This window comes from Scardinius erythrophthalmus (genome assembly GCF_964197995.2).
Source record: "Scardinius erythrophthalmus genome assembly, chromosome: 15".
NCBI lineage: Eukaryota > Metazoa > Chordata > Actinopteri > Cypriniformes > Leuciscidae > Scardinius > Scardinius erythrophthalmus.
The window spans coordinates 13,314,307-13,341,784 of NC_138235.1; the positions used below are offsets into that span (position 1 = coordinate 13,314,307).

General features: G+C 40.9%; 1 protein-coding gene across 1 annotated transcript; it reads left to right on the forward strand.

The window, feature by feature from the left end:
• Positions 1 to 884: 884 nt before the first annotated feature.
• LOC308703180 (cadherin-like protein 26) lies at positions 885 to 27,478 on the forward strand (the record flags this gene model as incomplete). The annotated part of the gene is made up of 15 exons (XM_081386501.1): positions 885 to 1,007; positions 5,361 to 5,477; positions 5,621 to 5,776; positions 5,871 to 6,015; positions 10,932 to 11,122; positions 11,276 to 11,407; positions 11,539 to 11,721; positions 13,160 to 13,479; positions 13,589 to 13,731; positions 14,520 to 14,744; positions 14,985 to 15,206; positions 23,011 to 23,129; positions 26,182 to 26,259; positions 26,433 to 26,590; positions 27,349 to 27,478. 15 exons carry the CDS (start codon positions 885 to 887, stop codon positions 27,476 to 27,478), a joined length of 2,442 nt encoding a protein of 813 aa, XP_081242627.1.

Consider the following 27,478-nt stretch of genomic DNA (forward strand, 5'->3'; position numbering starts at 1 on the left):
CCTCATAATACTGTTTCACTTTCTCCCAATCAATGTGCATCTGTTTCAATTTTTTTTAGATCTAAGATTGACAATATTCATCAAGAACTAGTTAATTCTGACTTAATTTCTAGTGATTATCAAATTGGACATAATCATATTTTTGTCCCTGCTAAAACTTTCTCTAACTTTGAGCTGCCTTCAGTTGATTTCATCACTAAGTTGATCACAAAGTCTAAGTCTTCTACTTGCTCACTTGATCCTTTACCTACTGTTTTAGTTAAGTCTTGTACTCATTCGATCTCTCCTATTATAACAGCTATAGTAGGCTCTTCATTATCTTCTGCTACTGTTCCTTCATCATTAAAAATGGCCTATATCTCTCCAATTCTCAAAAAACCTGGTGCCATACAAAGTGAAATTATCCAATAGTTTGCCCATGCTATTCAGAGGGATATTGTCGCCCGTTCATCGGAATCCAGATTTTATGGATTAACAGCTTATGGGACTACTGACGTGAGCAGTTATCGTGTAATTTGCAATTTGTTGACGGCAGCCTGGAGTCTCACTGTTTATTTTTGGGATTTTATAATGCAAAGGACAGCACTGGACAAACTCTTTTCTCCTGCATCAAGGATGTGTTTTTGAGCACCACAGCAATCAAACGCGTCTGTTTCTCTTACAGTACTCTTCTGGCTACACTCAATTTGCTGAAAGATGACGAATATTCTCAGAGGGGACAGTAGATGCAAAGTAGATTGGGGGACTGTGAAACCAAGCCCAAAAAAGGGAGAACATTTTTCGGTCTTCTCTGTTGCCAAGCACTGTTCGAACCCTGCGGGGCAGTGGCCCGGGGCCTGCAGAGCTCCAAAGCAAGTGCCCTTGGTGCACTTGAATGCGCAAATATGCTCAAAGATCGCATAGCGGCACTTCGTGATGAAGTCATTGTAGAGGAGATGGTCCACAAGGTTGAAGCATGTGCCTCAGAGATGGACCTGAAAATGCCAGACACAGACACCACCGCAAGAGTGAGTAGAACCCCGGACCGCTTTCGCCAAACCATGGAACCAGAGGCAGTGGCTCACAACTGTAGCGTCTGGACCAATCAGACACACACAATTCATTTATTTAATGAATAATCCAGCAAACTCACTGTGAAACTTTCACCAAAACTTAACATCCCAAATGACGCTAACACACTGGTAGGACGGTGTCTTGTTACAGGGAACACAGAGAGTTTTTACGATCGAAAGGTATGTGGCGCATGTGGAAGAGAGAGACAATGGGAAGAAACAATCTTCCATGCAGACTTCGCTGCATTAATCAGAGACAAACTGAGCTAAAAATTAAAGTGCATCCCAGAAACTGTGTGAATGAGTGTGATGTTTTGTGTCCTATTATGTATACACCATGGTATGTATTTTATTATACAACCAACGGTCAATGTAACTTTACCTGTTTCATGTCTCCTATCTAATTAATCCTCATTTGATAACTCACGCTTTGATGTACATCACCTTCTCTTAGAATGCAGTGTGGATTTGTTATATCTATCTGAGTATTAATTAACAGAAAAGAGGTAAGGCAGATTTGAGATATCGTCATAAATCTTCACCACAGAGGAAACTCCCGCCAGCCAGTCCACCCTTCTCATTGGTACAGCAAACCCAGAGAGGGGTGGCCATTCTCAGGCTTTATTAGAGACGGACCACAGTGACCGCCCTCTCTCTTCTCAACGCTTCTCATCCGACAACAAGGCAGCTTCTGCTGTTACTGGGGGAGGGGCTGGACCGCCCCCACTTGGGCCCAGCTCCCTGGGCCCAAACAGGCCTGAGCAATGCCTGCCATGCTTTCATACTCCAAAAAGGGAGTCAGACTTTTACCATCACTGATGCAACGATCCACTCCTGGTCTTCTCAGACATCCAGCATGCCCTCAGCAAGCCAGGACAGCAGGCTTCCATTCACAACAGCCATGTGCTCGAAGCCACCATGCTTTTCTTCAAGGCCATAGACCCATCAATGAATCCAATCTTCATCCACTTCAAGAATTTTCCACGATTGCAACTGCCATGCAAGTATACTGTAATGAGGTGCTCTGAAGATAAGCTTATGGTTCTTTTCATACTAAAATAGATCTTACTCCAGAGTTCTATTTCCTGTTTCGGGTTCCATAACACTCACCACTTGACCTATGCATGTATGTATGTATGTATGTATGTTTGTTTGTTTGTTTTGTTTAGTTTAGTCATGTTTGTGATTTAGTTATTAAAATTGTGCACAATTATGCATTTGGTTTCTGATTCTCTGTTTGCATAGCCTGGTTAAAACCAGACCCTTCTCAGTTGAAACTGAGTGTAGGCTCTGGATAAGCTATGTAGACGAATCATTTCCAAAGGGGCGTCACCAACCGACGTAGCTCAGCTTGATTGACAGGTGATCTGACCAATCATACTTCGCCATCCGCCATTTTGTCCGACAAAGCAGTTAGGAGAGTAGATTAACATAGGAGGATTTGAACTTGAAAAACGGAGTGTACTGACCACTTTCCATGGTTAAAACAACATTCCTTCTTATTTTTGTTCATGTTTATTTGAGGCTATAAATTAACTAGAAGGAAGAGATTATCGGTTCACAAGAACAGCTTTAACTGATGCTCTACACAGCGATCTGTCACGGCACATTAAAGAGCAACAAAACGGTATTTATTGTTTAAATTTCTTTTGAAAAATTACCAAATTTGTAAGCTGAGACTTTGTTTAATATGTTTAATATCAAACGTAACCGAAAAGTAGCCTGCTCTGTCCTGTCTGCCAGCGTGTTGTCAGTCTCCTCTCTGCTCCGCAATGTATTTTTCACTGCGTGTGCGTGAGAACTCCTTCAGCTTCGCTGCGCTGTCGTCATCATGTAAATCCCTCCCCAAACGTTTCTGATTGGTGCCGCGATTTCAGCGGCACAGTAATGAGTTTGAATGGGCTCTTCTCCAGACTATCCTGAAGAGAGAATTGAAATTCGCCAGAAGTAGTCTGGGTTTTCCCAGGCTACTGTTTGCATACAAAGTCCCTTTTACGGTCTTGATCCTGTTACATGCTGTGCTGTACACGCTAAGGAATAATTATTTTTCAGTGACCATGAAAGATACACTTTTCTTAGAATAAATGAATAATCAAAGAGTTCTTTGGAACTGATAAATTGATTGTAATATTGTAACGGACCGCCTTAATCTCCAGCTCAAAATGCTTTGCGATGTCACCAGAGAATCTCAATGTAGCACAGTGAGAGATGTAGCATCATGCCTATCTAAGCTCCATCCTCAAACGAGAGCTCTGTTTACTGAGGCTGAAACAATTGTGTCTGTGTTTACTTATATCAGTGGCCTTGTCCGAGCGATCATTCTCCAACTTGGAGTAATTTAACAAGAGCACCCTGCTCAAGGTAAAACGTTTGGTTTATTATAAGCTGCCGCTAAGCAGTTTAACATAACATAACATACGCATTAATTTCACACTGATAATTTTGCAGCAAAAATGTATTTGGTTGTATTATTGTGTGCTGTGCAAATTGGGCTTTTGAAACGGTGAAAATGTGACTATATTTGGATATGTTCGTGTCCGCTGTGCGCTGCCAGCCTGTGGACCGGTTTAATTATTCGTAGGCTATTTTTATGTTCTTATTAGCTGTTTTCTGTGAGTGTGTGTCTGCGCCCTGATAGAGCCAGAAGTTTAAATAACGAAGGCTTATGTATATGTGATGTTAAAGATATTTGCTTTTGTTGATATGTTCTTGTCCGCTGTGTGCGACAACCTTTTGGACCTGTTTAACTATGTCTTGGCTATTTGTACGTGTCTGCTGTGTGTAACAGAGTCTGGTTACAAGATTGGTATAAACATGTTTGATTCGTATTAGTGTGTGTTTACTTTATTAAACTTACACATTATTAAGAGGTGTCCACCTGACAAACAAAAAATGCACCTCCCACTACAGCACCCCCAACTTAAAACCTCTTCCCACGGTCCTGCCCGCACATATCCTTTTCACAACACAAAATAACTGTTTCATCTAAATGTTTCATTCACAGTAGCTGCCTTTCATAAAGCCATTACTATCAAACTTTTGAGAACTTTTTACTTACACTACATAAGTTATGTGGTGTAAGTGTATTTTCTAATGTGGCAACTGTAGCCTGTATTACTGTAATTATTTCAGCAACAAGGGTGAATGGAAACATGCATCTTGAAATGTTTGCTGTTGAATGAACTGATTGTTAAAAGTACTAAACTGAAAGAAGATCATACTGTTGTGTTTTGGTGATTAAACCAAATGTTCTCTTTACATATTACAATAATATGGTGTTTGAAACTATGGTTATGAGGACTGGAAAGTCTATAACTGTAATGAAAGCATGGGATCAGGTTATGAAAGAATGACTAGCTGTTACAAGTGTTATCAGTTTGGATTTTTGTACTAAGACTTTTGAAAATGTACACCTTACTTAATAAACCTTACTGAATAAAAAAAAAAAACTGATCAGATTCCAAAAATGAAATCCTTATAGAGGATTATATTATATGGCATTTTAAAATACTAGTTACTTTTTTATTGATTACATGATTACTTAATATTCACAAAATGGCAGTAAATTATTAAAACTGCATTATTCTCCTTAATTATTCTTTTTATCTTTTAATTTTTCCTATCCAAAAAAGCCTATATATATGTTCAGAAAGTCTTCCAGTTTTACAGAATAAACACAGACCGGCCACTATATTATCAGGCCGAGTATAATTAAATGGACTTTTGAGAGACCGAAAAAATATATAAATAAATAAAAATATACTTTTTTTTAGTTAGTGCTTCATTTTGATCGTTTTAATTTTAAAATGTTTTATTTCTTTTAATTTAACATTTTTAAGATTTAATTTATTAACTTTTCATCAGTTTACAAACCCCCTGCAGTTTCTTCACAAAAAAAAAACCCTGAAATAATGTAATGTTTAATGCACCTAATGTTGTTGAAAACAGAAAATGTACAGTAATCATTTTTCTTTCTTTGTATTTTTTTTTTTTTTTTATCAGCATAATAAAGGATTTTACTCAAATCAATGTGATAAACGAGTTAGGTCCAAAGTAATTTAAAAGTAATCAGATTATATTACATGTAATGTGATCGATTATGTTACTAACTAAAAAACTAATTTCATGTAATTTGTATTCAATGAAGGACTACAATTTGTAATCTAGTAATCTACCCAGCACTGAAGATAATGAAAATATAGGTAAAATAGGACATGTTATGGCCAGAATTCGTGTGATTCACTTGGTTGACATAACCTTTGTAACAACTTTCATAACATTATTTATGATGACTTCGTTTTAACTCAGTTTACCTGGACCGTGTGTGCGTGGGCTGACAGGGGAAGACAGAAGCGCGCATGGATCATTGAATCTTTCACTATCGAGGAAGAAAACCCTGGACCATTTCCATATATCCTAGGCCAGGTGAGCGGAGTTAGAAACAGTTACCTGTTTTATCGTTCAATTACATTTCATTTTTATAGCGTTTTTCAAATTACATATGTGTACAAGTACTGGATTAGCATGATTATGTGAACATTTAAGTGTGCATGTTGTTTGTGTTTCAGATTGAATTGAATGAGACTTATTTAGTCAGATTCCAGCTAAAAGGTCAGGGTATGGATTTAGAGCCAAAGGGTATTCTCAGTATTGATACCAAAGGTTATGTTTTAGTATATGGAAAGGTGGACTTTGAAAATAAACAAGGAATTAAAGTTCTCAAAGTAAGTACTCCCTAATAAACAAATCGCATTGAAATTCATGTAAATACACTGCAAAAAAGGCTTATACATTGACATGCGCTGGACTCAATTACAGTTGACATTTGAAGCAAAAGACACATCAACCAATGAAGTGGAGACAAGGCTCGGGGTTCATATCCAAATATTGGACATAAATGATCACGCTCCAAAATTTCAGCAGTCGGTCTATCAAGTGACTGTGGATGAGTCACATTCTCAAGGTAACCCAGTTTAGTTTGCCCTTCACTAATTTATTTATGAAATTGTAAAATTAAATGATTAGTTCACCCACAAGGCATTTGACATTTTTTTAATGTCGTTGCAGACCACTATATATATTTTCTCATAACACAAAAGCAAACATTTATAAATTATTAGAATTGTTACACACGACACAACATTTTTTTACATATATACAATCAAAGTTCAAATTAATTTGAGGCATTGTAACTTATTTAAGTTATTACAAGATATGAGAGCAAGATTTTTAATGAATAAACAACTTACACTCACCTAAAGGATTATTAGGAACACCATACTAATACTGTGTTTGACCCCCTTTCACCTTCAGAACTGCCTTAATTCTACGTGGCATTGATTCAACAAGGTGCTGAAAGCATTCTTTAGAAATGTTGGCCCATATTGATAGGATAGCATCTTGCAGTTGATGGAGATTTGTGGGATGCACATCCAGGGCACGAAGCTCCCGTTCCACCACATCCCAAAGATGCTCTATTGGGTTGAGATCTGGTGACTGTGGGGGCCATTTTAGTACAGTGAACTCATTGTCATGTTCAAGAAACCAATTTGAAATTATTCGAGCTTTGTGACATGGTGCATTATCCTGCTGGAAGTAGCCATCAGAGGATGGGTACATGGTGGTCATAAAGGTATGGACATGGTCAGAAACAATTCTCAGGTAGGCCGTTGCATTTAAACGATGCCCAATTGGCACTAATGGGCCTAAAGTGTGCCAAGAAAACATCCCCCACACCATTACACCACCACCACCAGCCTGCACAGTGGTAACAAGGCATGATGGATCCATGTTCTCATTCTGTTTACGCCAAATTCTGACTCTACCATCTGAATGTCTCAACAGAAATCGAGACTCATCAGACCAGGCAACATTTTTCCAGTCTTCAACTGTCCAATTCTGGTGAGCTCGTGTAAATTGTAGCCTCTTTTTCCTATTTGTAGTGGAGATGAGTGGTACCCGGTGGGGTCTTCTGCTGTTGTAGCCCATCCGCCTCAAGGTTGTGCGTGTTGTGGCTTCACAAATGCTTTGCTGCATACCTCGGTTGTAACGAGTGGTTATTTCAGTCAAAGTTGCTCTTCTATCAGCTTGAATCAGTCGGCCCATTCTCCTCTGACCTCTAGCATCAACAAGGCATTTTCGCCCACAGGACTGCCGCATACTGGATGTTTTTCCCTTTTCACACCATTCTTTGTAAACCCTAGAAATGGTTGTGCGTGAAAATCCCAGTAACTGAGCAGATTGTGAAATACTCAGACCGGCCCGTCTGGCACCAACAACCATGCCACGCTCAAAATTACTTAAATCACCTTTCTTTCCCATTCAGACATTCAGTTTGGAGTTCAGGAGATTGTCTTGACCAGGACCACACTCTTAAATGCATTGAAGCAACTGCCATGTGATTGGTTGATTAGATAATTGCATTAATGAGAAATTGAACAGGAGTTCCTAATAATCCTTTAGGTGAGTGTATTTTGGTCAGATTCTTACGACCAGCTATTGTTAAAGATACTTAATATAAAGTGTAAAGTTCTATTTCCTAAGAGCAATGGCCATGATTATTAAACATATAGGATTGGATTCTGTAATACAGCAGTAAAAACAGCTTACAGGTTTGAAACAACATAAGGGTGGATAAATAAGGACTGGGTGAAATATTCTTAAACAGGGTCCCCGCGGGTCCTTAAAAAGTCTTAAAACGTCTTAAATAAAATATACGTTTTTTAAGGTCTTAAAATGTATTAAATTTCACTCATTTTTGAAGAGTGGCATTAAATTTCACCTGGGCGGCATTAAATTTCATCTGGCGGAGTTTCTCCTTTTGTCGGGAGAAACTACCGGTATTTTCCATTTCACCAGCGCACGTCTCTGTCTAAAGACAGTAAAAAGTAGCGTGTGCCTATTGCACAGGCATCACACACCATTTAGGGGGCAGTGTTTTCCGTAGGCCTGTCATAGAAACAGACGAAGAAGTGTAGTGGCAGACGCGAGCTAAGATAGGGAAGTGCAAATTTAATGATAACTGGCTCAATGATGAGAAATATAGCGGCTGGTTACAAGAAAACGACGGTATACGAAGTGCGGTGACGCGCATATGAAAGGGGAGAAGCACAAGCGCGACAGTCAGGCAACAACTGTCCCCATTCAGCTGTTTGCCTACATCGTGATTTTTTTATCCAAAGAGTCAAGGATAGTCTATCTACATACGTGACTTTCACGTTTCCATGGTAATCAGTCACTCGTGCATCACGCCCAAATGCACGCGGCCGCGCCGAATAATTTTCATAGAGGTCGCAATGAGTTCAAAACGGAAAAAAAAACTCTTCACTCCTTATTCACAAAAAATCAAGTACTGCAAGTAAGTTGTCATCTATAATTCATGTGGTATTCGAATTGTGTTGCACAATGCGGATAACTCAGCCTATTTCTCTTGTTGAATAACAAGTTTTGTTGTAAATTTAAAATATTCACTAACTGTTTTTATTCCTAATATTTTATTTTCACAGATATATTATCGAAGCCCTTCAAATTAGAATAAACATGGTGATTGTTAATGCTGAATTTGTATTTTCATGCATTAACAGCCACTATCTGCTTGAATCTTAGGTTAGATTATGTTTACCATAATTTGTTAACACTTTACAATTAGATAAAATTTGTCTACGTTTGTCTAAAAGTTGTCTACAAACTAAGTTCTCTTGAAAAAGCCTAACTAGAAAGTTTGAAGTAGTTTTAAAAGGTTTGCAATAGGCTTTATGCCCAGCTCCACTACTTCCTGAACTTCAGCCAGCTCCTTTGTTTCCTGTCTGCAATTATTGGACAAACTGATTAATCCAGGTGTGCCTGACCTTAGTAACAATAATCAGACACACCTGGATTAATCAGTTTGACCAATAATGACAGATAGGAAACAAAGGAGCTGGCTGAAGTTCAGGAAGTAGTGGAGCTGGGCATAAGGCCTATTGGAAAGTTTTAGTAAGACTCTGCTAGGCTATTAAGGAAATGTAATTTTGCCAAAATAACAACGATTTTACCATATTATCATGCTTAATACTGATCATTTGAATAATTGTAATGCAATGATCAGATGCAGATATCTAAATCAGAGAATATAACGTTAGGTTTGGGCGGTTGGCCAATGGATTATTTATTTTTAACAGTGGATTCGAGTGACTAAGTGCACCAGATTAATGAATTTATCTTTAAAATGTACAAAATTTTCTTTTTATTAGCTTACTTTATTAACTAGTAAAATACATGATCAGGATTTTACCATAAGTATATAAAGTATAAGTATACTTTTTTTATAGCCTATAAAGTATACGGTATACTGAACCTCTGCATTTTTTTCTTTCTGTTGTATTGCTTTAAAAATAAATAGCATTTTAAGCCAATTAAAGGTGCTGTATGTAGCTTTTCAACCAAAACGAATCATTTTTTTATTCCCTGTGTGTGAAGAGGTTGTAATCTCACATTAAAATTATCCACTTTGCGGGTTTTGCTATTACCTCTGAAAGCAAGTATTCTTATTTTTATGTGAAGGTCCCGGGTCGGATTTACCGCCAGTGACGTCACCTGCATGCGCGCTCCAGAGCCTCTCGCCTCGTCTAGCCTACTGACTTTGCACTCAACAGCGACGACACTGCAACTTATGACATGGACTTATGACTTATGCAACTTATGACATGTCTGATAACACTAAGAAACGACCTGCTCCCAGCACAACACAGACTCCAACACAAACTCCACATATTGATAAAAAACAACAAAAAAAACGTTTTTTCTGCTGAAGCTCGTAAGGCCAGACGTGAATCGGATGAACTTCGAGTAAAAAACTCTGATCAACATCGGCAGGGCATTTGAATAATGGAGAAACCTTATCTACAAACCTAGAATGTACATTTCCTGAAGAAAATGTGAAGTAGTGCTTGCAGTGGCAAAATTCGGCACGGTTGATAGGATCCATACTTATCATGGTACGAGCATGGAGCATTAGTTCAACGTCAAGCTGATAAAAGTAGCCTATTATTTTAACGTTGCAGTGGGAGTTTACCTGAGTTTCCAGCATGTTGTGGGATGCTTTGTGTGTTACGTCCGGTTGCGTCTCAGTCTGGCTGGTACCCACAGTGCTCGCTCATAAATTCGAGCACGCGCTTGTAAACTTATTGGTTGTAATCTGAAACATCACAGCTAGAGGCCGCTAAAAACTACATACAGCACCTTTAAGGAAAAACCTGTCAACAAGCCTGAAAAAAGAATTGGTAGTTATTCTGTCCCCCTCACTTTTGAAATGATGGCTAGGCTACGGCCCTGAAGCTAACATTACAGCCGCGTTGGTGTCTTTGGGGCACCATTTTACATTCTCCCCAACTAATACACTGAAGGCTGAAATGCTGTGGGTTTTGCACACGGTTAGCCGACATCACTCCTATACATCCAACGAAGACATGAGCACTTCAGGGCAATGTTCCCTGAGGAATGTGCAAAAACATTTAGTTGTGGCAGGGACAAAACCTCTTCTCTTACTCGATTTGGACTTGTTCAGTACATAAAAAGGGGACTTCTGTCAAGTGTGAATCAAGGCAGCTTCGTTGTCATGTTTGACGAAAGCATGAATTGGAGCACCAAAGGCTATTAAGACTATTTGCACTGTTGCTCAAATACAAATGTGCTTTGTTAACCTGAACACCCTAGAGTGTCATTTTTATATATTTTTTTTTCCATGGTAATGGTCTTAATTTTTATTCTTGAAGGTCTTAAAAAGGTCTTAAAAGTCATTAAATTTGTTGATCAAAAATGTGCAGATACCCTGTTAAATATTGAATAAATTCTTTGAGGGTGAAGAACTTACTTTACATTCATCTAGCACTTTTTTTCTAGGTGAAACAGTAGTGACAGTACTGGCATCTGATGAAGATGATTCAACAACAAACAATGGAACATTTGATTTAACAATCAAGTCTGTCACACCAACACCAGATAATGTTACATTTTATATTCAGCAAGAAGATGTAAATCAGCAACAGCAACAATACGGGAACGTTTATTTTAATGGGTGTTTGAACTATGAGGTATGAAACAAATTTATTTCATTGGTAATAATAAGCTACTTTTGTACCTTTACCTGTTATTCCATTCAGATGGAACATGCATTGCTTTTTGTGCTTTATAAATATTTCTCCATTCCTACACAAGAAATCTTCTACTAAGTTAATATTTTCCAGAAAGCTCAGAAATATACAATCCTGGTTGAAGCAAAGGACAAAGGGGAAAAGATCCAATTATCAAGTACAAGTACAGTGATAATCAATATTTTGGACAAAAACAACAATCTTCCAGAGTTCTCTGGCAAAACAGTAGGTTTCATATTGGACTGGAAGTTTCCAAGTTTCGATGCTTGTTATTTTTTTATTTAATTTTTTTATTTTTTCTAATGGTAGGCATATTGTTCTATAAAACCCAACCAAATATTTGGCTTGTGTTTCAGGGACCTGGGAAGGTCAAGGAGCGTGAAACTGGGGTTGAAGTTCTGCGACTGCAAGTAACAGACAAAGACACCCGTGGTTCAAAAGCCTGGAAAGCCAAATACACTATCCATGGAGATAAAAAAGAGCAGTTCAAAATTGAAACAGACCCTAAAACAAACGAGGGGATTTTAACAGTTGTTAAGGTAGGCATATGGTTGACGTTTTTATTGTGTAAGTCAGCGTGCCCAAAGGTTGAGTCAGTGTTGCTGGTTTAGGCTGCTTATGATGCTCAAACAAACAGAGAAAATGTTTTGATTGCGCCAGAACCAGTTTGCACTGAAATACCTTGTCGTTATATTGTTGCCTCTGCTGGGATTGGAGCTATTAAGACATTAAAGTCAAGTCAAGTCATCTTCATTTATATAGCGCTTTTAACAATGTAGATTGTCTCAAAGCAGCTTTACAGAGATAAATGTATAATTTAACGTAAGATTGTTTTGGCTTTATAGCGGTTCTTTAATAAAGTTATTTTCCAGCTAAAGTTGGTTTTGATTGATTTGCTTCCGTCGCAACGATCATTTGTTATTAAATTAGGGGCCGCCAAGACGACACCATTCTCTCTACATAGACTTTAAACGCGAACCTGTGAGAAACGCTGATGGTGTTCAGATGCGCATTAAGAACGGGTTCAATAGTTATGTGCGTTTGAATATATGTATGCAGGTTTGGAATTCCCTAAAAACCAAGCCTAAACAAATTACTGGTGTTTCCTTATAGTTTTAATTCAGAATTTTATTTTATTTTATCAATTCGGGGTAGATACGCAAATTGAGTTTTCCCGACGACGCTTTATCTGTAGAGTGGTAAAGGGACACTCCATAGGGAGAGACTAGTTGGCACTTCAGCACTGCGTTGTCATCGGTCCAGGCGAAGGTCCTTCGTCAGATCTGGATACGGCCTGGATCCGGCAGGCTGCGGGAAAACCTCGGGATAAACACAGACACTAAAATTAGCGTAGATGCCATTCTTCTCATGATGTAACAAGTACATCAGGATTTATGGGAAGTGTTCCCGGTTCTAGCTGACCTAATCTATGCAGCCTAATATTGAATTATAGAAGTCTATAATGTATTATGTGAATGCTAGATCAAAGAGATGTGTCTTTAATCTAGATTTGAACTGACAGAGTGTGTCTGCTTCCCGGACAATGTTAGGAAGACTGTTCCAAAGTTTTGGTGCTAAATAGGAGAAGGATCTACCGCCAGCAGTCGATTTTGATATTCTAGGTATTATCAACTGGCCGAAATTTTGAGATCGCAATAGACGTGAAGGAGTATAATGCGTTAAGAGCTCGCTCAAGTACTGCGGAGCTAAACCATTTAGTGCTTTGTAAGTAATCAGCAATATTTTAAAATTGATGCGATGTTTAATAGGGAGCCAGTGCAGTTTTGACAGAACTGGGCTAATATGGTCATACTTCCTGGTTCTGGTAAGAACTCGAGCTGCTGCGTTTTGAACAAGCTGTAGTTTGTTTATTAAATTTTTCCATATCTAAAAAAAGATATAAAAAAATGTATGCATACATTCATGTTCACACCCCTCTGAACTCTCTTTATTTTTTGGCTCATTCCAAACACTTAGCAAATGGACTACGAGGAGCAAACATACCAAAGTCTATCCATCAGTGTGCAGAACGAACTTCCTTACTTTTCATGTAAGGTCAAAAAGCAAGAAGAGAATGCCAAGTGGGAGGTCGACGTTATACCCCAAAACTCTGGCATGAGTATTGAAAACCTCTATAATACCATTCCAGTGACTATTTATGTTGAAGATGTCAACGACCCTCCGGTATTTATACCCCCTGTTAAACACGTTCACATAATGGAGAACATAGCAGCAGGAACAAGTCTCACAACCTTCACTGCTAAAGACATGGATGGAAGCCATACAAACACATTTAAGTATGAGAAGCTCATAATATGTGTAAAACTAATGCCACTGTAGTTTATTGGAGGTACAGGACCACATATATACACAGGTGAATTCATCTGGTGTTTGTTTGGTTCTCAGATTTGTTAAAGGTGAAGATATTGATGGATGGATAACTGTTGATGCAAAGACTGGACGAGTATCCACGAATAAAATTATGGACAAAGAGTCACCGTTTGGGATAAACAGCACATATAGAGCAACCCTATATGCTGTGGATGATGGTAAGATGATGTTTTTAAAGAAATGAATACTTTTATTCAGCAAAGATGCATTCAATTGATCCAAAGTGACAGTAAAGACATTTTTGTTACAAAAGATTTCTATTTCAAATAAATGCTGTTCTTTTGAACTTTTCATTAAATAATCCTGAAAAAGTTATCACTGTTTCCACAAAAATATTTGGCAGCACAACGGTTTTCAACATTGATAATAATCAGAAATGTTTCATATTAGAATGATTTCTGAAGGATCATGTGACACTGAAGACTGGAGAAATGATGCTGCAATTACAGCATTGCATCACATGGATAAATGGGAATAATTTTGCACAATGCTACTGCTTTTACTGTATTTCTGATCGAATAAACGTAGCCTTGGTGAGCATAACAGACTTAAAAGAAATCTGACTGACCACAAACCTTTGAACAGTAGTGTACTTCTAACTATTATAGACATTCTCATATTCTGAAGTAGGCCTATACCTGGACAAAGTTATTTTACTTTATTTACAAACTTATTTACAAATTAAATTTAATTAAGTAATTAACCACACAGAGTCCAGCATTAACATCTGTTTAGCGGAAAATGCATGAAAAAAATTAGCTAGCCAGTTAGTCTTGTGTAATCAGACTTACGATAATGGCATAAAGTCAGTGTCAGAAATGTTATGGTGATACAACTGTCCTCTTATCATAATGAAGAAAGCTAAACTCATGAATGATTATGGATGGCATTATCATGTTTTGTACTCCAAATGAATTTCTGTTTACCCCATGTCTCCGACTGGCAGGTGTCCCACCGCTGACAGGCACTGGAACTCTATTTATTCACCTGAATGATCAAAATGATAACGTACCAATGCTGGAAGTGAACACAGTCAACATATGCCTGGATACAGAGCCCACAGTGGCCAATATCACAGCTGTAGACCTGGACCTTCCTCCATACAGTTCACCTTTCAACTATGAGCTTTTAGGAGATGTTAAGGAAAAATGGAGAGTTGAACCAACCCATGGTAATGTCACCTTCTACTTCACTCATCCCAGTCCCCCCTACACAATTCCTCACTTAATGTCCTGTTTCAATCTGGAAAACACATCACAGAAGAAAAATAAGTTATGAACAGTTATGTTATGTTACTCTAGGCAAATAATGCCAGAGATCTCTTAGAAAGACAACACTCTTCCACCTCCTCTTTGAGGTTGTGTTTCTGTATCTTTTAGCAGTAATACTAACACATATTTTTCTCTTGAAGGCACAACGGTCAGTCTTGTAAAAGAACACAGTGTGTATTCAGGTCATCACCTCCTCCAGATCAAAATATCAGACCAGCAGGGATTGTCCTCCATCCAAAACCTGTCGGTCACAGTGTGTGACTGCTCTATAGCTCACAACTGCCATGTCAGGATGACTCGGATGGCTCAAATGGGACCTGCTGCAGCCTGGATCATTGTTCTTACAGTTCTGATCTTCATTGGTAATGCAGTGATTTACAATGTTTTGATGGTATTAACAGTCCTAATAGATGATGAAGGATTTTGCAAACAGTTTCATAATACTAAAAACCCATCCTTCTGTACAAGTCAATCCAACCATTAAAGGTGTGGTAAAACAACAACAAAAAATTCTGTTGAAACCTATTGAAACCGCGTTTTGAATGACATGTTTTTGAGAATTACATTTTTATTTTATTGTTCCAGACCGCCAAAGATGGTGAATCATAGTGGAAAAGTTTGTGCACTAGCGTACACTTATGAGATTCTCATGTTGATCCAGTCATACGTGACTGTAATCAATGACACACCTGTCACGCTTTGGCTGACGAAGCAGACAGACAAAGCTTGATTCCAAAATATGACATGGCTTTAATGTACACAGGCAGGTGAACAGGACACAACAGCGTTTATAACATAGACACGAACAATAACCGACAAGGGACTAAACTGAACGGGGAGAATATAAACACAGGGTAAACGAGGGAACTAACTACACAGGTGGATGAAGGTTAACTAATCAGGGACTAACAAGAACAAGTGCAGACATTTTGATTTGATTTGATTTGAATATTTTATTTCGAGCTAAAGAAAAGAAAAACAGAAATATATATATACATAATAAAAGAGAAAAAAAAGACAAAATAATTTACATTACAGCTCAAAAAGGAGTGGGAAGAAGACAAGCTTATTGACTCCCACCCCTGTTCATAAACCCAAATAACAATAGACAACAACACTGCATATTTCTTACCATTTTACAAAACAACTATCAACCGAGTTGGTTACATATTAACAAATGCGACACTGCATTATACCAGGTCAACATTTACAGTATCTCACACGCTACAACCAGTGTATTATTTCTGTCTCCCATACAGAATTCATTACCATGTTGCCATTACCGTTATTCATCATCACCATTACAACCCATATAGCATTACTCTGTATCAAAGTGTTTGAATGATACATAAAATACTCAACTTTTATTCATTAAAGGTATAGTAATCTCAGACTGATTGATGCTCATGATAACAAGAATAGTCTTAATGATATGTGTTAAAAGGGATTCGGGGCTTTTCCTTCTTTTCTGTGACTGGACCTGCTGCCAGAGGGGAGCAGCCCCCGAGCAACCAGACCATCATTTGTTAAGTGTCCTATACTATGCATTAAAAGAGACAAATTTTAGGAGTCTGCTGCCAGAAGAGGGTTTCCTCGAGCTGCCGGCCCCCACATGTCTGCCCTATACTACGGGTTATGTTGAATGCGGAGTACATAGATATGTGCATGTTTTACTTCTAAGAATTTAATTCCTTTATATTCTTCTTGTTCGTCCATCAGAGTTGATGATGACCAAGGCACGTTTGTCATTTTGTTGAGGTTTGATGAGTGCGCAGATGGCTGAAGAGGCCAGTCCGAGCCCGGAATTCCCTGCGGCACACTGGACAGGTCAGGGAGGATGTAGAGCTCTGAGGTGCAGCCACATGTCCTTCCTTGGTAGATTTGCGTTGCTGCCTCTTCAAGATAGCACAGGAGCTTCTCCTACTCTCACAGAGGACTGCACCATCCTGGACTTTTCTTCTCCAGGCAGGTCGGTCCTGTGCTAGGGGTTCCCAGCTTTTCAGGTCGAGTCCAAAGCTCTTCAAGGAAGCTTTAAGGGTGTCCTTGTAGCGCTTTTTGGGGCCACCTTGTGCTCGCTTGCCATTTTTCAGCTCGCCAAAGAAGACTTGTTTTGGAAGTCTCACGTAGGGCATTCTGATCATGTGGCCAGTCCATCTGAGCTGTTCCTTCGCAAGCATGGTGTAAATGCTGGGGATATTTGCCCTGCTGAGGACTTCCGTGTCAGGGATTCTGTCTTGCCACTTGATCCTCAGCAGTTTCCTCAGACAGCTCAAGTGGATATGATTCAATTTTTTGGCATGGCGCTGGTAGACTGTCCAGGCTTCGCACCCATACAGAAGAGTTGGTAAGACAACAGCCCGGTAGACCTTCAGTTTTGTCTCCTGTTTGATGCCAGTCCTTTCCCATACTGAGTCACGTAGACGTCCAAAGGCTGCGCTGGCCTTGACAATCCTGATGTTAATTTCATCATCTATGTGCACAGCACGAGAGAGTGCACTACCAAGGTAAATAAACTTGTCAACGGCTGAGAGCTTTTTCCCATTCACAAAGATGGTTGGCTCAGTGTAGGGTTTCCCAGGAGCAGGTTGGTATAGGACTTCAGTCTTCTTTGTGCTGATTGTTAGGCCGAAGTTGTTGCAAGCTGAGGAGAGGTGGTCCATACTGTCCTGTAGATCTTTATTTGAGCCAGCAGCCAGAGCACAGTCATCAGCAAACAAAAGTTCTCGAACAGTGACTTCCTCCACTCTAGTTTTGGCTTGCATCCTCCGCAGATTGAATAGCCCACCGTCAAAACGGTAAATGAAGTTAATCCCAGTGTTGTAATTCTGGAATGAGTCTTGCAGCATGGCAGAAAACACCATGCTGAAGAGCGTTGGTGCTAAAACGCAGCCTTGCTTCACCCCGTTTGTGATTGGGAACGGATCAGAGAGTTCTTGCTGGTCTCTGACGCTGGCCATCATACCATCATGGAGATTGCGCACAATGCCAATGAACTTGTCTGGACACCCATACTTGGCCATGATTTTCCATAGGCCCTGCCGGCTGACTGTGTCGAATGCTTTTGTTAAATCAACGAAAGCCATATATAGATCAACATTTTGTTCTTGGCATTTCTCCTGTAACTGCCGAGCAGTAAATACCATGTCAGTGGTTCCGCGGTCTTTTCTGAAGCCACACTGACTCTCAGGTAGCAGACCCTGGTCTAGATGGACAATTAGGCGGTTCAGAAGGATTCTTGCCAAGATTTTGCCAGCGACTGATAGTATGGAGATGCCTCTATGGTTGTCGCAGTCCTGCCGATCGCCTTTCCTTTTATATAGATTGATTATAGTAGTATCCTTGAACTCCTTGGGAACGGCTTCTAATTTCCACATAACCTGGAAGAGGTCGGTCAGTTTCTCGACTAAGCGAGGCCCTCCAGCCTTGTAAATTTCTGCTGGAATGGCATCGGACCCTGGAGCTTTGCCTGATGAGAGAAGTGTTATGGCTTTGCTAGTTTCCTCAGTGGATGGTAGAACAGCCAAGGACTGGTTTATTTCCACTTGAGGCAATCTCGCAATTGCCTCCTCATTTATGCACGATGGCCGATTAAGGACCGCACTGTAGTGTTCGACCCACCTTTCAAGTATTTTGTCCTTCTCCGTAAGGAGTGTTGTTCCATCTAAGTTCAGGAGAGATGAAGTTCCTGAGTGTTGCGGACCATAGACCTGCTTGAGTGCATAGTAGAGGCACTTGGTGTTATTACTGTCAGCGTAGGATTGAATCTCCTCAGCTTTTGCGCACAGCCAGGCGTCTTGCATGACTCTGAGTCTCTGCTGAACAATCCTGCGAATGTTGAGGAAGGCAGTTTTCTTTAAACTTGAGCTGCTGTCATTCAGATATGCTTTATGCAGGCGATGTTTTTCGTCAAGGAGTGCTCGGATTTCTGCATCGTTCTCATCGAACCAGTCTTGATGTGTACGTAATGGAACACCAAGTGATTCAAGAGCTGTAGAATGCAGCACGGTCTTGAGAGCAGTCCAGTCTGCCTCAGCGTCTGTATGCTCGAAGCTTAGAGACTCCAGGTGATGGTCTAAAGCCTCAACAAAGGCCAGTCTGGTGTGTTCCTGTTGTAGGCGAGTGATGTTAAGACGCTTGACACATCTTTGTCCTTGTGGGCGTCTGCTAGGCTTAATCCGGATGTTAAGTTTGGAGATAATGAGACGATGGTCAGTCCAACATTCAGCACCACACATTGCCTTGGTCACCCTGACATCGTGCCGGTCGCTCCTCCTCACGATGACGTAGTCAATCAAGTGCCAGTGGTGTGAACGAGGATGCATCCATGAAGTTTTCTTGCGCTTTGGTAGTTGGAATATCGTGTTGGTGATGAGCAGGTCAAACTCAGAGCATGTTTGCAGCAGTAGAAGACCGTTGCTGTTACATTTTCCAATACCATGTGCACCTATGACTCCATTCCATGATTGATGGTCACTTCCAACTCTGGCATTGAAATCACCCAGTATCAGGAGTTTATCCGAGCTGGCTGTGGCAGCAATAATGACTTCCAGGTCATTATAAAACTTGGTTTTGATCTCGTCAGAGTTGGTCATGGTAGGGGCATAGGCACTGATGATGGTGGCTGCCTTTTTACCAACTAGGTGGAGCTGTAAGGTCATTAAACGGTCGTTTATCCCCTTGGGTTGGCTTGCCAGTTGGTTGACCAGGTGATTTTTTACTGCAAAACCAACACCAGCCTCCCGTCTCTCCTCCTGGCCTCGTCCGCTCCAGAAGAATGTGTAACCTGCACCCACTTCAGTCACTTGTCCAGTATCGGCCAGTCGGGTCTCACTAAGGGCAGCAACATCCACATTATATCTGGCTAGCTCTCTGCCCACGAGGGCGGTGCGTCTCTCAGGTCTTTTTGATCCAGATGTGTCCATCAAGGTGCGCACATTCCAGGCGCCTACAGTGAGTGGTATCACTTTGGTCTTTTTCGTTTTATTTTTTGTTTTTCGACCGCAAGTATGGGATCCCGCCAGCTGCGGTAGGCTGGCCAGGATGTATTGAAGCAGACAATGTTTAGGGTACCTTTTCTAACCCTTTCCTCACTACGGAGGTGAGCAGTGCGATCCTGAATAGGGCTGCTCAGTCACTCAGGGTGCTGCCGGACTTCACTGCTGCTTCGGTCCAGTGAGGGAACGACCAATATCCTGAGCCGCCTGCATGCAGGTTTGCGACTACAGCTTCCAGCATATCCGTGCCTGCTGCTTCGTCGCTCACCCATCGCCACAGGACTTGGATAATGACGATGGTAAGAAAAAAGTGCCATGACTTGCGCAGAGAACTTGGATTTAAGTGAGGGTGATTTGCGCAGCATTCATCCTCACTCTCTCGACCAGCCACATCTGTACCCAGTGGCAAGACGTAGTCAGGACGACTGGAGATGATCCTGGATGCAGTGGAAGGTCCAAAGACCCGTTTTGGTGGAATTTCCTCCACCAGGGGCTCCACGCGCCCAGGCTCAGACAAGCTGAGTTTTCCGGGTTAGTTAACCGCCGCCCGGGGTTCGGCGTTGGCAGCTGCTGACTGTACCGACTCACCAGGGATGTTGAGCCTGGTGTGCGCCTACGGTAGCAGCTAGAGGGCCGGGCTAGATGTAACAAGCCTGAGGCACAACTAGCTGGTCAGACACTAATATTACCTTTATATTACCATCAGCATCAATAGCAATACCTCTGTCTGAATTGATTGAGTTTGATTCTAAGAATAATCCACAGATTACAAGACAGAACATAATTGTGACATCATGACCCCCCTCAGAAAGGCGTGTCCTTGCGCCGTGATGATGACAGAAGTTGATAGGTGTGTTCGACATCGGCTGCGGGTGGATGTAACAAATTGGCGAATGTTGCCGCGTACAGGCGGGGAGCAGCTGCAAATGGACGGGTGAAGCCGGACACTTTCTGGTTCCCGTAGTGACCGCTCACATGGTGTTTGCATACTTTACCATAGCTGAGGTGAAATAAATGCAATATTTGCCAAATACACAGATGTTTCAGAGACATTTTCATTCAATACTTAATGTACTTATGTAATACTTAGTTCAACATAAGCCTATAGCTACTATCATAGAAGTGGAAGCATGGAGTCGAACAAGCCTGATAAAAATAGAAAAGGGGCGGCGGTTTCGGCAGAGGGTGTGGAGCTGGGGATGGACTGGACCCTGGGGGCGTCGGCCATGGGCACCATGGTGGCGCAGATGGTAAGAGGAGCCAGGTTGGATCCATACAGAGGGGGCGAACGGAACCCTGGAGCCGATCAGTGGAGGCGGAACCATGGTGAGAGGTGGAGGAACCGGTGGAACCAAGCGGCTGACGGTCCAAGGCAACACCGTAGAACCGGAAGACGGGAGCTGAGCCGCTGACCTGAGGGACGGAGGCGGTGACATGGGGACAGATGACCGGGGTGACGATGTGGTGAGGGAGGCCGATGGGGAGGTCAGAGGAAGGGAGGAGTCCAGGGGGCCAAAGAGGTGCAGGTTGAAGGCCGAACTGGAGTGTCGAGCAAGCCCAGCGGAGCTTCCAGGCAGACGGGCTGCGGAGGCGATGAAGGAGTGATGGGTCGAGGTGAGGGCGACAGGGTGACTGGCCGAGGTGGTGGTTTGGGCCTGGAGGCCCGAGGTGTAGTCGGGGACTCTGCCTCTAGCCGAGCTGGTGGCACGGGAGCCCGAGGCATGGAGTATGAGCTGCACGGAGTGAGCAGTGGTGGCAGAGCCGGGGAGCTACTCGACACCAGTGGTGACGACGGATCCAGGGGGCTGGTCATGACCAATGATGGAGACGGGAGAAGGACAGTGCAGGGATACGGGCGGAAGACTTCTGGGCAGGACCGGTGAAGAAGATGAAGTGAGGGTGGGAACAGGATCCGCGGACCACAGGTCTATCAGGTCACAGTCCGCTCCTGGCTCTGCGATGGACTTTCTCACATGCGTCGACTCCGGGGCCCTGAAGTATACGCCTTGGGCTTGTCGGCCGGTGAAGAGAGACCGCTGTTCCGGAGCATCCAGGCCAGGTAACCCAGATAGGGCCTGCCCTCAGGGCAGAGGAGAAGCTGCAGCTTGGGTGATTCCATCAAGTTCATTTCTTTGTTGGGTCGGTTATTCTGTTACATCAGCTTTGGCTGATGAAGCAGACAGACAATTCTTGATTCCAAAATATGACAAAGCTTTAAAGGACACAAGCAGGTGAACAGGACGCAACAGTGTGTATAACAGACACAAACAATAACCAACAAGGGACTGGACTGAACAGGGAGAATATATAAACAAGGGTAAACGAGGGAACTAACTAGACACAGGTGGATGAAGGTTAACTAATCAGGGACTAACAAGAACAGGTGCAGACAAGACAGAACATGCAAAAAAGTGGAAACCACGGATGCTTTTCTGACAGGATGGGGAGAACTGTGGCAGAATTGTGGCATACAGGGGAGGTTTAGTTCATGGCTGAGGGTATGTCATATCAATCTGTTTGAGTTATGGGTGGTATTTCTAACCCTTCATCTTTTCAGACAGGGACCTGCAGGAGACAGATACTAGTGAAAACAGAAAATACCACATTAGTGTTTCTCATCAATCGTCAGCATTGTTGCTTCTTGCAGACAGACACCTCCTGTCAATTAGAGCAATGCACATTCCTGGTCAGAGCAAGAGTGTGGCGGATTCCCTTTCTCACTGCAGCCTGAGCTCAGTGGATGGGTGTCTCCACAGACCAGTGGTTTGATCAATTTGGGAGAGATATGGGATGGTGTCAGTTGACCTCTTTGCCAGCAGGACATTAACACATTGTCCCCTTTGGTTGAGCAGAATCAAGTACTTGTTCAAGTACAAGCCATAGCTCACGTGTGGCCATATCTCCTGCTATATGCTTATCCTCCTCTTCCACCGATCTGGGCGGTCCTGAGACGTGTGCAGGAGAGACAATAAAAGCTAATATCCATTTCTGGAGAGATTGAAGTTGTGTGTCTGGAACCTGGAGCTCTAGTACTGACTGAATCAATGCAAGATTCTCTGTATGGTACATAAACAGTTAACCTTCCCAATATGACTAACCATTTCTGGCGGTCTTCCACTGTTAATCGAACCACGGTTACAGCAAGGTAGACAGAAATTCTCTCGTTTTTCAGGAATGTGCTTGATGGTACTTCTGATCTCCTGCAAGGCAGAAAGAAAAATGATTGAAATGGACGATGGCATTGGTTGTCTCATCAAAACAAATACGGAAAATCCAGGAACAGACTGCGTGGTAATTTCATCACACAACCCACAGTAGCGGCCCTTCAGTAATATTTGAATTGGTGCATTTTATTCATTTTTAGGCAACACTTTACAACAAGGTTCTATATGTCAACATTATGTAATAACATTGAATAATGAACAGTTCTTTTACAGCATTTGTTCATTTAATGGTAATTTTTCTTTGCTATTGTTATATACTTTACAGTGTATTTTTTTCCTGTGATCAAAGCTGAATTTTCAGCATCATTACTCCAGTCTTCAGTGTCACATGGTCCTTCAGAAATCATTCTAATATGCTGATTTGATGCTCAAGAAACATCAATGCATTGTGAGACATATGATACGTTATATGTGTAAGAAACAAATAACATGTAAAATAACATGTTACCACATTAACTTTATAGATTTGTAAATGCTGTAAAAACTATTGTTCATAGTACATGCTACCTAATTCATTAACAAATAATAATTAACCGAACCTTATTGTAATGTGTAAATTATTAATAAATGTGTCACTAGAGATGCGCGGTTGGCGGTTACAGCCGCGGACTCCGCGGATAAACCGTGGATCGGCTGTGACGTGACGAAAAATAATATTTTAATTGCATTCGGGCGGGTGACGGGCGGTTGAACCAATCAAATGAAAAATATATGTATACATTGTTAAATATTGTTATCTGACTATACCTACATCCAAAAAAAAATCGATCACACTTTGAAATAGTCAAATTTTCATCAGGCAGTAATATGGCCTAGTCGAGTCTATGCAGACTGCTTGTTATTATCAGAGATGGCAACGCCGGCAAAGAAGCTACGTGACTATCTCAAAAAAGGAGAATTAAAAACAAAGAAAATAGAAGGTCAGAAAAGTGTTGCCTGGAATAAGTTTTAAGCCCTATTCGCACGGGATAAGTATTATTACCTGGTGACCTCTAGTAATTTGTAATAATTGCAGAGATTGTTTGTGATCTTAATCCCGTGCGAATCGGCCATGTCTGTAATTCGGCGGGGCCATTTATAATTTTTTTCAAGGTTTTTGTTTCCTGTCACCGAGCCCATGCCAGCAACAGAGCAAGGTGGGTCAATACTTTGCCTATAGGCCAGGGGTCGGCAACCTTTTTGTTATAAAGTGCCATTTTAAGTTTCCAAATTCATCACTGTGCCACAACCCATCCATACGTAGTATAACTTGTTTTATTAATTGTATTATAATTTATTAATAATCATTTATAATTGAGGAGCTCTTTTAAAAAAATGACATTTTTTACCTAGACCCACACATTTTGTGAATAATTTATCCTGTTAAAATGTTGTTGTTTTTTGGCTCAGTCTGAACATGTTGAACAATGATTATTAAATCAAACAACAATATTGTTGATGATAAATTCAAAGGTTTTTTTTGTTTTGTTTCAAAACGCTATAAATCCATCCATTTTTTTCCCCCAAAACACTATAAATCCATCCATTTTCTCCAAAAATTGATGGTTTGTCTTTTTTAAAAAGTCTTTTGTCATTTATTTTTCGTGTTTGCATTTATGAGGAAAAAACAATGTTACGTGACTGTTCTTACAGACGTGACCACTCTGAAAGCGGCACTAAAAGACTTTCAAACTTTCACAGAGACCTCAAACAGAAAGCACAAAGCCTTTCTTTAAAGCGAATTTCATTTTGTATTAATTGTATCTTAATTTTAATCCATGTTTCATTAACCAATTTCCTGAATTGTACAGTAGTCTATCAGATAAGGTCAGGTTTGCCGCAGTGCGTTTAATTTAGGCTATTTATTTATTTTTGTCCCTGTGCGCCGATCGGAGACGGAGTTCACTGCCGATATTCTGAGGTAACAGCTTTCTAGTCTCGCGGCTGTCATCAGCAGCGCCTTGCATTGCCCAATCAGCGAGATTGTCCTCACTGCAGAATATGAAATCCACGGGGAGGAGTCGGATCCAGATCCAACTCCTCCCACCTTACATATACCTAAACCTACCCATCTCCACCCCCTGATCACTAAACCCACCCCTAAACCTACCCATCTCCACCCCTTAATCCCTAAACCCACTCCTAAACCTACTAATCTCCACCCCTTATATCTGGACCCAACTCCGCCCCCCGGATCTCATGTACTGCATTGAGGTGCTACTGCAATCAGCGGATGGCGGGCGGGTGCGGTTTTGAAAATTGGTCAAAAACGTTGGTGCGGATGGATGGCGGACGGATGATGAGTTTTGTGATGCGGTTGCGGATGAAATAATAGCCCATCTGCGCATCTCTAAGTGTAACTCTTATTTATATAAAACATTCATTGTTGCCTTGAATGATTGTTTTAATTTAAATCATCAGGATGTCTTCAGAAAGGTTCCTTCCAGTATAGGCATTCAGAAAACAGATTCCTCTAACGTAAATACCAGCTTAAAGTTGTCTACAAATGTAAATTCAAGCCACAAGCTCACATCACGAACTGTGAGTAACAATAAATCTCTTCATGTTTGTCTTTGGGGTTAATTAGAGCATTCTGGGAAATAATCTTTATGTTTCAAAATTATTTCAAACATAAATAATATCATCTAACATTTCTGGAAATGTTTCTGTATGTTATGTGTATGAGTAATTGTTCATGAGTAATTCAAACTGAAAAATTAAATGTTTTATTTAAAAAATACAGTTCAATTTTATTTCTACTCCTTTAAAGTGAAATTCTGCATCCTGTTTGCTATCATATACAGGAGATGTAACTTTTTTTTTTTTTATTATCTTTTTGCTTCAAAATATCCAGGTGATACATAAAACACTGGAGGCTCCAAAGCTAGACTTCCCCGACCAGATGTTCATACGCTCAATACATAGGGTGAGTATTACAACCACAGCAAGTTACCAATGTTTTGGTCATTTCATTGGTTTTGTGATGGACTGTTTCTGCTATGTGTGTTTTCTAGAGTTCCACAAGATCATACAGAGAAAATTTCAATGTAAGAATGTAAACAGTAATAATTAATAACATATGCAAACATTGGCTCAGCTCAGCTTTTCTTACATCATAATCTGTGTTTTTTTTTAAGCAGCGTTCGAGTATCAGATCAAGTGCTTTTTACGGCAATGCGGCTTACCTGAGCAACAGCCTTGCTGTTATCATCAACAAGGTGATTTTATGCTTCTTTCAACATAGACTGCTAATCAGAGGATTGAACAAATCTACTCATTCTTTATTAATAATAATTTAGAAGCATTCAGAACCTTTAGATCATAAGAAACATGTCCAAATGTTTGACAGGATGGTCAACCATTTTCATTTCCCCCCCTCTCTTCTCTTCAGAAACTACTTGCTCTCCAAACCCGTGATGAGGAGTTTGTTGTTTATGAGCCGCACTGCTACGCGGATGAAGGACAAGCTATGGACAATGCTGAACTGGATGCACTCTCTATTCCAGAGAATGACTTTCATCCAGAGATGCTTATCAATCTGGACAACAGGTTCTGTCAACTAGCAATAATTTCCAGACCTGACCTAATGCAAAGGTAACAGTTATCTCAAGAAGTGTAGAAGATTTTTTGAAAACGAGATACTGAATGAAAACTTGAAATCAAAAATATTGATATAGAATATTGGATGATCAGCGATGCTGGGTCTAACACTCAGGACAAATGGACTGAGGGTCTTCAAAGATTCTACTGTTTTCTACTGTTTAATAGTGTTGATGTTAATGTAAGCTCAGGTTTTAGGCTTTGTGTCAGTGTAGATACATTTTTTGTTGTGACTCTCAGCGCCACGTCTTGTTTTCTTCTGGTGTTTTAACCACTAAGTGTCACAGTTGTGTTCTGTTTAGTTTGTTTTCGTTGGACTTGTCTGCCTGTCTTCATCTCACGTATCATCATCATTATCAGTTCATCTGTATCACCTGGGTTTAGTTCATCATCATCATCATCATCATCATCTACATCACCTGTGTTCTGTTAATCAGTGTTCATCTGTGTTAGTAAGTTCCTTCAGTTCAGGCAGTCTTTGTCTGTTCTGTTGTATTTAGGTGTGTGTGAACTTTCTGCCTGTCTGTACCTGTTTGAATAATATTATTAGTAAACGTTTTGCATTGGAACTTTTGACTCCTCTTCTTCTGCCTGCACCGCACCGTGACAGAAGAACGGACTGCCCAAAATGGACGATAGGGTCAGAATGATCATCCTTGCTCAGGAGAGTCAAAACTTTTTTACATTTGTTGCCTTGTCGTCACCAGCACCCTCAACGATGAGAGCCTGTGCACCTTGTTCCAGATCGGGGCCACTTTAACCATCAAATCGACCTCCCAGACACCACCGGACTGGAGGGAGACCATCATCCAGTGTCTGGAGATTGTTGTGCCTTAA